Source organism: Dermacentor andersoni, chromosome 9 (assembly GCF_023375885.2).
Source record: "Dermacentor andersoni chromosome 9, qqDerAnde1_hic_scaffold, whole genome shotgun sequence".
Classification (NCBI taxonomy): Eukaryota; Metazoa; Arthropoda; class Arachnida; order Ixodida; family Ixodidae; genus Dermacentor; species Dermacentor andersoni.
This window is the reverse complement of record NC_092822.1, coordinates 4429811-4443624: the sequence shown is the minus strand read 5'-3', so window position 1 is coordinate 4443624 and position 13814 is coordinate 4429811. Positions and strand designations below refer to the sequence as shown.

General features: G+C 46.1%; 1 protein-coding gene across 1 annotated transcript; it reads left to right on the top strand.

The window, feature by feature from the left end:
* The first annotated feature begins 3553 nt into the window (after positions 1-3553).
* LOC126527431 (uncharacterized) lies at positions 3554-5333 on the top strand. The gene is made up of 2 exons (XM_055068358.2): positions 3554-4757; positions 4847-5333. The coding sequence occupies exons 1-2, from the start codon at positions 4103-4105 to the stop codon at positions 4996-4998; spliced, it is 807 nt and encodes a 268-aa protein (XP_054924333.1). The 5' UTR covers positions 3554-4102; the 3' UTR covers positions 4999-5333.
* Positions 5334-13814: the final 8481 nt, after the last annotated feature.

Sequence of the window (13814 nt, the reverse complement as noted above, 5' to 3'; positions counted from 1 at the left end):
TTCCACTCTTAGTATGCTTTACTGCACGATGCTTATTTACACCCCTGTATTGCGGTGTAGCAAGCTACAAAAGAAACGTTGCATAATTAGGCTTTTTACGATTATCTTTCTCGCAATACACTATTATTTCGCGGTGAAGCCTAAGCAATGTACTGCGGTGAAGCATACTAAAAGTGAAAAGGGGCCACTGTCACTGGACATAATGAGTTCTTTAATCATACACTCGCGAACCCGCCGCCTCTCAGGTCGCCTAAGTGGACATACTACGCTGGCTGATAGCGGCCCCCTCCCACTTTTAGTATGCTTCACCGCGTAACTAAAGAGTACTGCGGCGAAGAAGCCGTACATTTGTGTTGAGTGAATAAACAAATGGTTTTTACAACAGTACAGAAATAAACGCACACCACGCATCAGTCTACCACACGGAAGAGCGTCGCAACATACGGTAGCTGATTCACACAGGCCGTGTAGCCCATTTATCAGTCGTAAAAGGTATTATGGGTAATTCAAAATTTCAGACAGACATATGTGTTTACGTTTACGTTCGCACTCCTTGCGTAATAAGACGCCCAGAACTTCCACAATAGAAAGTAATTTACAACACACAAAACGCAAATAGCACAGACATACGTCTCGTTTTCAACTCGGCCGTCATGCAAATGACATATAGCGCGGAACAACGTGAACATGCTGTGTGTTAGCGTCGTAAACTTCATACCAGGCAAGGAGCTAGCACACCACAATCCCGCGACAGCCGCTAATGAGACCAAGACGGGAGCACATGTCTGTGAACGCGCAAACGGAGCCCCTAAGCCACTCTGCTCCTCCGCTGCACGGCTGCACCACTCGTTTCAAGCACAGCACACCAAACACACATTCAGCGCTAAACAGTGGGCGGTCGACGCAGTTGCATTTACATGACTTGCAGCGAGCAGCACATCCATCGATGTCCGTTAAGCAAAGTCGGACACGGCGACGCCACATCGCGGTTCGCAGAACTTTGCTGCCGAGGCGCTAGGCCACTTCGATATTTCAATTGTCACCACCGCCGGGTTTTCAAGAAAGGACGGCCCACACAACGCAGATTCTGTACTGCCAGAGCTCACCGAAGCCAAAGACGCACTGCCGCACCGCCACTACTCACGGCTTTCCGCCAAGTAACACAGAACCTACAACCAACACACAAGCAACGCACGTACAATCACATGAGCAATTTTGAACAACGCGCGGTCGAGAGAACGATCACGCCGAGGTCGAACACGCCAAGGCGTCGGTCGGCGCCAGCATCGCGCCTTCTCAAAAATCCCTAAACGATGCTGTCTATAGACCGTTTCATCGGGCGAGGAGGAAAGGGCGCGCGGAGAGCCTTTCCTCCTCTCTGGCTTGGGCGATCCGGCGCGGCGCTGCTTGAAAGTATTGCTGTCGCGTGCTGCGGAACGATTTCGAGGTGTTTTAGTTCTTACTTTGTGAAATTTACGCCATGTTCGTTGATATAAGGTCGTCAGGGAAGCCTTTCGGTGCATCGGTAACTACTGTAGGCAGAAATATGTCTTGGGGGCGCAAGAATGTGACACGCATAATCAGCCGCGGTGTACGAGCATTATCAGTCGCGGTGCGTGTATGTGTTGTTTACTATTTTGCTTATATCAATTTTAATTCAACAAAGAAAACCGGCGTCTCTGTATTACCAACATTAAATGGTAAATCAGCTCACTGTCTGATCGACTGGCGTAGGCAGTAAAACATAAAACATAAGAGCGCATGCTCGTGCACGGCCAACCTAAGGCAACCACGAAACATCTGAGCGGCAGGCGCTATCAAATATTTGTGATACACTGGCATCGTTCTCACGCATTTCAAGTCTAGTATGCTTGAAATTACCATATGTCTACGCTAGCCTTGCTACATGAGGCCCATGGCGCTTCTCAACACAGCGACCACTGCGGTTGGTGAGCCAGCACGATACACATAGAAGCTGTGTGCTTTGGCATTGCCTTTTTGGCCTGTATACAGCTATAATATATGAGACGGTTCGCATAAAAAGAATGCGATGGCTATTTTTGAGCGCAAAATTTCCGTAATACGTGTGAGGGCGTCGTAGAGAACTGAACGAACACAACCGAAAAAAAAAATTCGGTTATCATCCTCTTTCTCTAAAAAGCACGAGAAAACGGGCTAACGCCGCACAAAGTTTGTAAATATATACCCGCTGATGCCGTATGCTTGGACCATGCGCTATATAGAACAGAGATATCTAATCCAGCACCTACTACTGCTTAGGACGCTCGCGCAGTTCGTAAACGGTCGCTTTGTTGGACAAGCTTAATTCAGACTGTAAGGTATGCTGCTATTACTAGCCAAAACTATTTTATTCATTGGTGGAAACCTCACCCATCCAACCAAGTAGTCACGCAATGTAACCTGCAGTGAATAGTTTGAACGCTTGTCAAACAGCACAGCTCCTTTCGTAGCAGAACAGTACCCATGCTGTTACGATCGTCGCGTATGTTTTAAGGCTCCTAAACCGCAGCTTAGAAATAGAGGATAATACTGCAATGAGGTCACATTAGTGATTGGAACATTTAGAAATACACAATTTATCTCCGAGGCTGATTGTAGGCTCAAATATGCGAGCACACATCGCGCTGCGCGCTCTGTACACCTCAACGCCAGCAGAAATTCCGGCCATGACGCCTTAAACCACTCCAGCACGTCTCACAGAACCGTTTACCACGTAGAAGACGCACGTCATACTAAACAGACCGCACGACCGCGAAAACAAACGCCAGAACCTACCGCCAAGCGTATACCTGCCATGCAAAAGACCGCTTTCACCCACGCCAGTATGGCGCTGCTCATAGGCGGCGCCACTGCGTTCACAATATGGCGGCGCCTACGAAAAAACGGTCTATAGGCACCACGGAGGAAGGAAACTAAGGAGAGGCCCTACCCCACGGAGGAAGGAAACTAATAGCGTCCTCGATCACCCGCACCGGTGCGCACCGGGGCGCCTTGGTGCGCACTTTCATCCTCGATCAACCGCACCGGTGCGCACTGACCATCCTCGATCACCGGAAGCGCACCCTGTTGGAGCGGTTTTCCGTTGCCCCGTCTCGCACCGAGAAAATCGGCGGTGCGCCGGAGTGCAATCCCAGCAAGCACTGCGGGACGCGCGACGTGCGCGCGTACTGCCAACTGCAGAACCGCGGCCGCTCTGGCTCAATAGCTGCGGTACGTTGCAACAAAGTTGACGGAGTTAGCTAGTGGATTTGTCGGCAATGAGAAAGGAAGCGCTGCTAGTTGCCACAATCGATGAGCATTATTCAAGTTCGTCTGACAGCGAAGACGACATGCTGCTCGACCTCGTCCAAAAACAGTGTGGTGAAGAGCGGCCGTAAGTGCACAGGTTCATTGAACGGGTCGTCAGGATTAATTATAAAATTCATTGGTGTTTGCTTGCAACCAGGTATGTCGGAGCACGCAGTTTGACAAGGTTCGAGCGCTTGCCACAGATGCTCAGCATCTGCAAACAATAAAGGCAAAGACTGCTGCAACGCGGTGCTCCCCAGACGACCCCACACAGAATCGACTCCTGCAACGCACGGAAGTGACGTCACTAAATGTCAACGTCACATGCACGCGTATTTCCGTTTTTTCGAGGGCGCGTGGTTTGATTGTTTGTTCGCACGTGACATTCAGTACGCATCCCGTCAGCCGCGCTTGCGGGTCGTGCTTTTCTGCTGCCGCTGGTGCTGGACCCAAGGCTTGGTTCTGCTGCATTCTCGCAAGCCTTTGACATCATCCTTTTATATGCGCGAAAGCTGCTTTGCAGGGTTATCTTATATTTGCTAGCGTTATATATATCTATTCTAATAAGTATTTTGATGGTATTTTGATTGTGTTAGTCGCGTATTTGCCGATCTTGCTGTCCTTGTTCGCGACCTCTTGCTTTGTTCAACCCTAGCGCGGATTTCCCTGATTCAACGTATATATAGTGCTGACTAGAAGGTAGCCTCCTTTCGTTTGTGAAAAAGCTCAGATTTATTTTCTCGCAGTCATTTTTTTTCTTCTAGGTGTCATTTTAGATTGCACTGCTTGCAACATGACACGTGTTTTGGTTGCCGGTGACTCGATGGTGAAATACGCGGACCAGTATTTCCCATCGCGTCGTAGTTTGTCAGTCAGTGTTGCCGCGCATAGAGGAGTAAGGATTGAGCATTTGCTGTCAATGATTGCTGACAAGCTAGCTGGTTTTGATGTTGTCATTGTGCACGTTGGCACTAACAACACTGTTGACAGTGTCAGCGTGTGCATGGACAAGTATCGCCAGCTCGCTCAGGGGATCATTGAGAGAAATCCCATGGTGCATGTAGCTTTTTCTGCCATTCTTCCTCGGGGGCAGAATCAGTACAGCTCATGGGAAGCTCAGTCCTCATGGTTGCATGACCTGAATGGTAACTACAAAAGGATTAACAGTGCCCTGATGCAGTACTGCCACGAGTGCGGCTACACATTCCTGGGTGGTCTCGTGGACAACTGGCCCAGTTGCCTGAGCAGAGATGGTGTCCACCCGAGCCGCTTTGGTAACAAGGTGCTGGCAGACTTCCTGTACCAGGGGGCCTGCACCCTGTCCATCCATCTGGAGAGAAGCCGCATCCAGCAGTCCTACAAGGAGACCCAGGCACCTTCTTCATGGACCAGTTGGACTCGGCAGGACAGCATCCCTGCCATCTCCGAGGCTGACTTTCCCCCGCTTGGTTTGCATATTTTAATTTCTTCGCATGCAGCAAGTGAACCTTCCACAGCACCAGCTCCTGTCTGGAAAGCCAGCACTGCTCCCTTGCAGAGGCACGGCACCAACCAGCCTACCAGAACCCTTCAAGGTGCTGGATTTTCACTTGTTGGCGGTGTCCGTGTCCGTTGCAAGGGAAGCAAGGCTTGGTTCACCTGGGACAGCCTGCCTTCCCCCACTTTCCATGGCACAAGTGTACCAAGTAGGGGAAAAGCCGAGGGGAGGTCTGCTGAGCCAATGATCCCTGGTCGAGGTGCAAGCACCACTTGTGTCTGGAAAACTAGGAGAGCCACACAAAAGCATGAGAGTGCTCCTGTTGTGTGCTCACCTGTGGGGGAAGGAGAGGCCAGTGCTCAAGAAGCAGCTGTGCCAGAGGCTGTCTCCCACTGTGGCGACAGGGAGTGGAAAGTGGTAGTATCGAGGAGGAGGCGGAAGGCTGCAGCACTGCACAAGCAAGAATGGAGCTGTGACCTGGCTGCAGACAGGAAAGGCAAAGTTCTTGCTGTGACAGCTGCCAAGTTCTTGAAGTTCGCTTCACCTTTGAAAGCAGTAGTTAGCCAGAAACAGACATGCATTAACAGTATAAAGTCTGAGTCTGCTCCTTCTGCTGTCTCTGGTAGCAAGCTTGAAGGACAAGCCAGTGCCCCTCATGACGCCATTTGTGATAGTTTTGGCAAGGTGCAGCATGTGGCTAGCAGGCAGAATAAAGACTGCTTGGTAGTTGCTATGGCTGAGTGCAGACCTGTCATAAATGGTGTTCCAAATGAGGTCATTGTCTGCAAATGCTGTAGGTCAGAAACAATGCAAGATGGAGGGCAGATGACGAGCAATCCTGGCACAGAGGCTGGTGACCTTGACAAAGCTGTGTGCATTACTCCCACGCAACGTAGGTGTTGTGAGGCTGCTTTGACATCCAGCTGCAGGCCTGCCAGCTCTGATGCCCAGGCTGTTTGTGAAGGAGCTGGTGCTAACACAACCAGAGTTCCTAACACTGTCACTTTATTGCATGGTGGAGGCAGCAAAGTTTATTTAAATGCAACATTTGATAATTTTATTTCTTTCAGGCAAAGCTTTGACCCCAGCATCTCATCATTCTTGACGATGGCAGCTGGCGTCAACAATCCGTCAGGAATGTGTTTCTTGTGGTTGAAACTTTAATGTGGGCAGGTTCACTTTGTATTATTTAATTTGAAAACCTGATCAATCTGCTTCTAAGTAGTAGCAAGTATTTTGGATATTCAACTGTGTTACAAAATTTGCTTGCCATCGGTCTGGTACTGCTTTAGCAACCGAAATCTGTACTGACATTGCCCCATTACCTTCCCGTTGCCGCAAGTCTCTCGGCGGAGCCTGACCGCTACAGAGCGCGTTCTCGGGTGGCGGATAGAGAAAACTCTTGTCATGAAGCTGCGCTAAGCAGCTTCATGCAAGACAGGCACTTGTGCCCGCGGACCAACAGGCTAAGAAAATCCTCAACAGCAGCACTCGGGTTGTCACAGTGACATGTTCATCTCGGAGTGCAAGTTGCAGATTCTTTTTAATCCTTTGTACTTCATTTGCGTTTTTTTCCCTCTTGTACAGGTCCACTGATGTACCAGCTGCATGCATTCACACTACCATTAAGTCATCAGGAGCGTCTGTACCTCTATCTAAATATTACACTATTGTCTAAGGTGGAAAATGAGACTTGTATATTTTGCTGTAATGGTTCTGCCAATAAAAGATTGATTATACATATTTCTTTTCTTGCAAAGCTGGCATTGTGTATGTAACAGGCCAGTGCAGCATATAAGCTATAACTATTTTTTTGCAGATGCATAACACTCACCTGCTATGAAACCAACTTGCACTGCATAGTTAATATGAAACACAGAAGATGATTGTGCACCATCTTGAGTGCCTTCACATTCTTATTTAGTAATATTTTGCATCAGCTATGCAGCACAACTTGGCTTCCATGTTGAAGAACAAACTAGCCTACACACGTTTCCTTTTGCACTAACTACGTTAAGTATGTGCCAATTAATTCCTAGGCGAGTCTTTTTAAATACTCCTCCTTGATCAGGTGCTTGTCACTGTCAAAATTGAGGCAAGGTATAGCTTTGTCTACAATTTTTATTGGTTATGAACACAAATGAACAGAGACAGCATTTAAAAAATTCATGCTAAAGGGCAGCACTCTATAACAACCCAACACTCAAGTCCAGATTACACTGTTTTGCAATAAACTTGAAAAACACAACACACATTTACTGTTCGGTTGTCTTTCACTGTTGCATGGGTGATCAAGTACTGGGCCCCTGTACCTAAAGTATTGTAACACAATTCAGTCATCCAAATTACATTTTTGCGTGCACTATGCATAAATTTTTTTTTTCTAGAACACTTTCTGGGTATCCCATAGACATTTCGCTGCAAGACGTGCATATTACATGGATGTTCAGTGAACGTCTAGAAAAGGGCATTTTGAATGTTACCTGAAAACAGCCTCAATATTAATTCAAAGTTATTCTTAGTTTGTTTGACTGAAAGAATACAGCACATTTTTATGGTGTACGACAGTGTAGCCCATCTAAATGTTACTTTAATGTAGCAGAGAAATCTGCGCTGATTAAAAGAGCTGTATAAAGGGAACCTGCTTCACTACATGAAATGGGTATGAAAAGGTGACATATCTGAGGGATAAAAATAATTTCAAGTTCACAATTGGTATAACTTGGTGTAGAGCACTCACCTAAATAAACCTTCCCATTCTTTGTTCACATACTGACTTCCACTACACTATAACACTGTTGAGCATGCAACAATTTTCAATTAAATAAGTAGCAAAGTGAAAGCTCATTTGTATTAAACATCTAGAGGAAAAGCTACAAAAAAATGTGGTGTGGAGAAAACACGTAAACATGCACAACTCAAGCATTTCGTGATTAAGCGACTAGAAATTTGTGGCTTTTTATTATTTCGCTGCAGGCTAAGCTAACCAATAAAAACTAAGACTTACACAGCATGCTTTGCCACATTGAAATTCATATCACCCTGTTGTTTGGATACTTCAGGTCACGTGTAGCTGTTCTAGGTACTCTAAGGCTTCCACCATAAAGTGAACTCGTATGGCTTAAAGTGCCTTTTCTCTGCACCAAGACAGAAATGTAAATAATCATGTGAAAGTTACTACACACTTCTTTCCTTGGCATTTCAGAGTTGGTAGAGCACACTTAACATACACGTAGCGCAAAAATTTATTCGTTGACTGCCCCACTAAACATCCTACCATGCTGCGGTGAAACTATGCACTTGACCCACCCCCTTTCCCCCGTGCCTAACCCCATAGGTCATATGCAGAGTGTCACAGAATTCTGTTTCGAGGATTCTTTGCATGCGCTAATGTTTCTCAAGCCATTGAGCATAAGTAAATTAAAAAAAACTAGACTAAAACATAGCACTGCTAACTGTCTAAGTATGCAATAGGTTGTGATGATTGTGACATTTCTATGCATGTGTAATCTTGCACATACTCATTTATCAAAGTGACCTTCCTATAACTTGTACCTCCCACAAACTTGTGATTTCATGCACACAGTGACACAATCGTACACACTCAACCCACCTCCAAAGTGGGTGAAGTACATCCATAAGGCTATAAAGGAGTGTGTGACTGATGGTGGGATTGAATCCTTCTTCTAGCAAATGGCCCAATGTTCTAACCATCATCATCATCAGCCTAGTTACGCCCACTGCAGGGCAAAGGCTTCTCCCATACTCCCCAACAACCCCGGTCATGTACTAATTGTGGCCATGTCGTCCCTGCAAACTTCTTAATCTCATCCGCCCACCTAACTTTCTGCCGCCCCCTGCTACACTTCCCTTCCCTTGGAATCCATTCCATAGCCCTTAGTGACCATCGGTTATCTTCCCTCCTCATTACGTGTCCTGCCCATGCCCATTTCTTTTTCTTGATTTCAACTAAGATGTCATTAACTCGCGTTTGTTCCCTCACCCAATCTGCTCATTTCTTATCCCTTAACGTTACACCCATCATTCTTCTTTGCATAGCTCGTTGCGTCGTTCTCAATTTGAGTAGAACCCTTTTCGTAAGCCTCCAGATTTCTGCCCCGTAGGTGAGTACCGGTAAGACACAGCTATTATACACTTTTGTCTTGATGGATAATGGCAACCTGCTGTTCATGATCTGAGAATGCCTGCCAAACGCACCCCAGCCCATTCTTATTCTTCTGATTATTTCCGTCTCATGATCCGGACTCGCGGTCACTACCTGCCCTAAGTAGATGTATTCCCTTACCACTTCCAGTGCCTTGCTACCTATTGTAAATTGCTGTTCTCTTCCGAGACTGTTAAACATTATTTTAGTTTTCTGCAGATTAATTTTTAGACCTACTCTTCTGCTTTGCCTCTCCAGGTCAGTGAGCATGCATTGCAATTGGTCCCCTGAGTTACTAAGCAAGGCAATATCATCAGCGAATCGCAAGTTACTGAGGTATTCCCCATTAACCTTTATCCCCAATTCTTCCCAATCCAGATCTCTGAATACCTCCTGTAAACACGCTGTGAATAGCATTGGAGAGATCGTATCTCCCTGCCTGACGCCTTTCTTCATTGGGATTTTGTTGCTTTCTTTATGGAGGACTACGGTGGCTGTGGAGCCGCTATAGATATCTTTCAGTATTTTCAGATACGGCTCGTCTACACCCTGATTCCGTAATGCCTCCATGACTGCTGAGGTTTCGACAGAATCAAACGCTTTCTCGTAATCAATGAAAGCTCTATATAAGGGTTGGTCATATTCCGCACATTCCTCTATCACCTGATTGATAGTGTGAATATGGTCTATTGTTGAGTAGCCTTTACGGAATCCTGCCTAGTCCTTTGGTTGACAGAAGTCTAAGGTGTTTCTGATTCTATTTGCGATTACCTTAGTAAATAGTTTGTAGGCAACTGACAGTAAGCTGATCGGTCTATAATTTTTCAAGTCTTTGGCGTCCCCTTTCTTATGGATTAGGATTATGTTAGCATTCTTACAAGATTCCGGTACGCTCGAGGTGATGAGGCATTGCGTATACAGGGTGGCCAGTTTCTCTAGAACAATCTGCCCACCATCCTTCAACAAATCTGCTGTTACCTGATCCTCCCCAGCTGCCTTCCCCCTTTGCATATCTCCCAAGGCTTTCTTTACTTCCGGCGTTACCTGTGGGATTTCGAATTCCTCTAGACTATTTTCTCTTCCATTATCGTCGTAGGTGCCACTGGTACTGTATAAATCTCTATAGAACTCCTCAGCCACTTGAACTATCTCATGCATATTAGTGATGATATTGCCAGCTTTGTCTTTTAACGCATACATCTGATTCTTGCCAATTCCTAGTTTCTTCTTCACTGCTTTTAGGCTTCCTCCGTTCCTGAGAGCATGTTCAATTCTATCCATATTTTACTTCCTGTGTTCTAACCGTTAACACATCCTTGCACATACACTTCTCTTGTGCCAAAGTCACTCTTTGAAACATCTGGTGCGTGCAAAACATGCCAGTTTCTCGCATTCTTCCCTCTTGACAGCTGGTACTTTGAGATGATGTGTTAGACTGCACTGCCTTTGGGATCAGGCTACATTTTCTGCTAGATCCTTCAAAGCGGTTGAAGTTCACCTACAATGATATCACATTCAAAGTAATAAACTAACATTGTCCCAGTAAAATCCGATTAGTGGGTCCTTGCAGCTGTTTATATTATGCATTAATGTGTCATGCTCTTAATGTGTCAAGCACCTAGAAGTGACACCACTATGTTTTTTAAGTCCCACCTTTCACCTGTCTGCCAATCATGTATGTCGGCGTTATGAGCAGAGAAGAAATCATGCTCACTCGACTGGCACACCCAGCTTAGCCTGCTCAAGCTTAGTGGAGCAAGGTCTTGTTAATTCATCAATGTATTAAAAACTCCTTCATCACAATGTGTTCACACTAAATCAGGTGTCACACCTGAAGCGGTCTGCGCTGGACGCATGAAAGAAGACGAAGGAATGGGCTAGGGGAGAAGTGAGAAGGAAGAAGTTGGAATAAATAGCGGACGACACCTGTCTCACTTAGATTATGTCATTTTTGTTGCCGTTCTAGTTAGGAACGCTACAACACTTTCAGAACGGATGGCAGGGTGCGAAGTGGAAGAATGGTAGTAGAACAGTCACGATACCACTTTGCTTGAGCAAAGTTTCAGTAGAGCTAAAACCGAGTTCAAGCATGCCTAGTGCATCAATTAATGCAGCTTTCACTGGGAAAGACATGACAGGGTGCTGAGTGCAAGCAGAACAGTGAAATGAGTTGCTGCATCATGCTGTATGAAATGGTGCCACTGTGGGCAGGAGGAAGTGGCTTGATACAGAAGAAAACGGTTCAACGAAGGATTACTCGGTTGCATGGCGATGGAGCAAAAACAGCGGCCGAGTGCACCCGCGTCTAGGGCAAGCTGCCTCGGTGTTCTCCGGTTACGGATACTAGAACTGAACACGTTGCACCATCTGGGGCGGTATGCCCCATACTATGAAAGAACTCAGCCATCAGCAAGAGCATGGAGTTTCCTACTAAACTGAGTACAGGGACTTCCGTTGCACCACACATCGCCACACATTTCAGTGCGAACACCCAACGCGCGTAAATTCGATGTTAGTTTGCAGTGGCGGCGCTGTGGACTCATTGTTTAGGAGCAGCAATAACTATTCGTTACTACATAATAAGTGCAAATTTTCTCGGACGCAGTACCAAATCCCGCACTAGAAATGATCTTTGCAAAACGCGCTACTTGTCCATCCAGACGCGGAACAGTTATAGCAAGCCGAAAGCAGACGCACTTGTTTAGATGCAAATATTGTAAAACTCGTAACCGCATCGTAAAACTCACCGTCAGACTCATCATTGTTGAAAAGCGTTAAGAAGCGACTGCCACGCTTCAGATTTAAACAACGCGCATAAGAGACGCGAACTCACGAACACTACGATTCGCTAGGACATAAGAGGATTGGATTGACTTGCAATGCTTGCCCGGATCTCTTTCGTACCTGAACAATGTGGGTGTTACCGCTGGTTTCAGCATTTCATTTGTTTATTATTACGCGCCGGTTCTGCTAGAAGCGGTGTCAAGCGAAAGTTCTGCGACATCGCTACCCGCTTTGCATATCCAATGCTCGGTCAGCTACGTACGATGCACAGCGCCAATGCGTATAGTACATTACGTTCCCTCTAGGTCAGTCATTGTTTACGGCTTTTCAACGCACATGCCTGCTAAACGCTTTTCCTGTGAGAGAATCACACTCAAGTCTTATGCGAAGCGTAAACTCGAACGTACAGGCTCAATTTACAGAAGCATAATAAAACATTCGAAAAAGCGCCGGCTATGGCTGATGACTGCTGCTGCACGCTTCACAGCATGATTACCATTCATTCCGTAAAGAGCACTTATTCATTCATCAAAAGAAACCTGCACAGCCTTATCATTGATCTAAAAAATAGCCTATGCCTGTGAAGCTGCGAGCTCAGTATGAAGTTTCATTGCCTCTCCACACATAATTAAACGCTTTAGTGCATGAAATTCTATCAGACCATGCGATGTTATTAGAATTTATGAAGCTTCACAGCCCTACACAGGCGTTGAGGTAAAGCCCTCGACAGACGCAAACAAATCGTGGAATCGAACGAATGACTCCACAGTGCGCTTGTGCTTAATGTGAATGTAACCATTTGCTGCCCCTCCGCTCAAGATGCCGTCTCAAAGCGTGAAATTCGGTCATATCGTGCGACATAATAACAAACTTGTCGAACTTCACCGCACTGCCCAAGCGTTGAGGTAAAGCCCTCGGAAGACGCAAACATATCGTGGAATCGAACGAGTAACTCCACAGTGCGCTTGTGCTTAAGATGAATGTAACCATTTGCTGCCGCTCCGCTCAAGATGCCGTCTCAAAGCGTGAAATTCGGCCATATCGTGCGACATAATTACAAACTTGTCAAACTTCACCGCACTGCCCAAGCGTTGAGGTAAAGCCCTCGGCAGACGCAAACATATCGTGGAATCGAACGAGTGACTCCACAGTGCGCTTGTGCTTAAGGTGAATGTAACCATTTGCTGCCCCTCCGCTCAAGTTGCCGTCTCAAAGCGTGAAATTCGGTCATATCGTGCGACATAATACCAAACTTGTCGAACTTCACCGCAGTGCCAAGCGTTGCGGTAAAACCCACGGCAGAAGTAGGGCTGCATGAAATGCCATGAAAGCACAGGTGGCGCTTTTGCGCGTGATGTGAAGTGAAAACATTTTGTGCCACTCTGCACAAGTTTGCATCTCAATATGTCTTTTTCAGGCAGACCAGGTGATGTCGTAACAACTCTGTCAAGCTTAACAAGACTACACAAGCATTGCCATAAATCTTGCAGCAGAAGTAGCTAAGGTATTAGTAAACTTAATTAATACATGGGCAACGCTGAGCGCCGACGGTAAATGCAAACATTATTTCTGTCATTGCACGCATGTCTGTGCATAGCTGCTTGAAACGAAGGAAGTGCTGTGCAGTGCAATATTAGTTATATCAACATTTATGCACGTCACTGCAAAACTTAAGGATTCTACGGCTTGTATGCTTAGTCAAAATACAAAAATAGTGAATCAATAGGAAGTGTTTTTATTCATAAGATGAACGAAAACATTCCATGCCTTTTTGCACACAAATCACAGCATGTATAAAAAAAACTGAAAATCTCAAGGAACTCCTAGTAGATATGTGCAACTTTCAGATAATAGCATGTATGCCAAGATAGCATCAGCTGTCAAAATTAAGAAGTATCTTTCAACTCCTCACAGTCTGTCACTCCCTTTGTGCAAAGCACTGTGAGCTCTCTCTGCTGCAGCCTTCTTGGCACAGCGCTCCTATGTCACTTCGTCAGAGCCACTGAGGAGAAAAAAAATAAGACAAAACCAATTTTATACCTGAGCTGGCTGCCAGCCATCACTACCACCTAGGGGCCC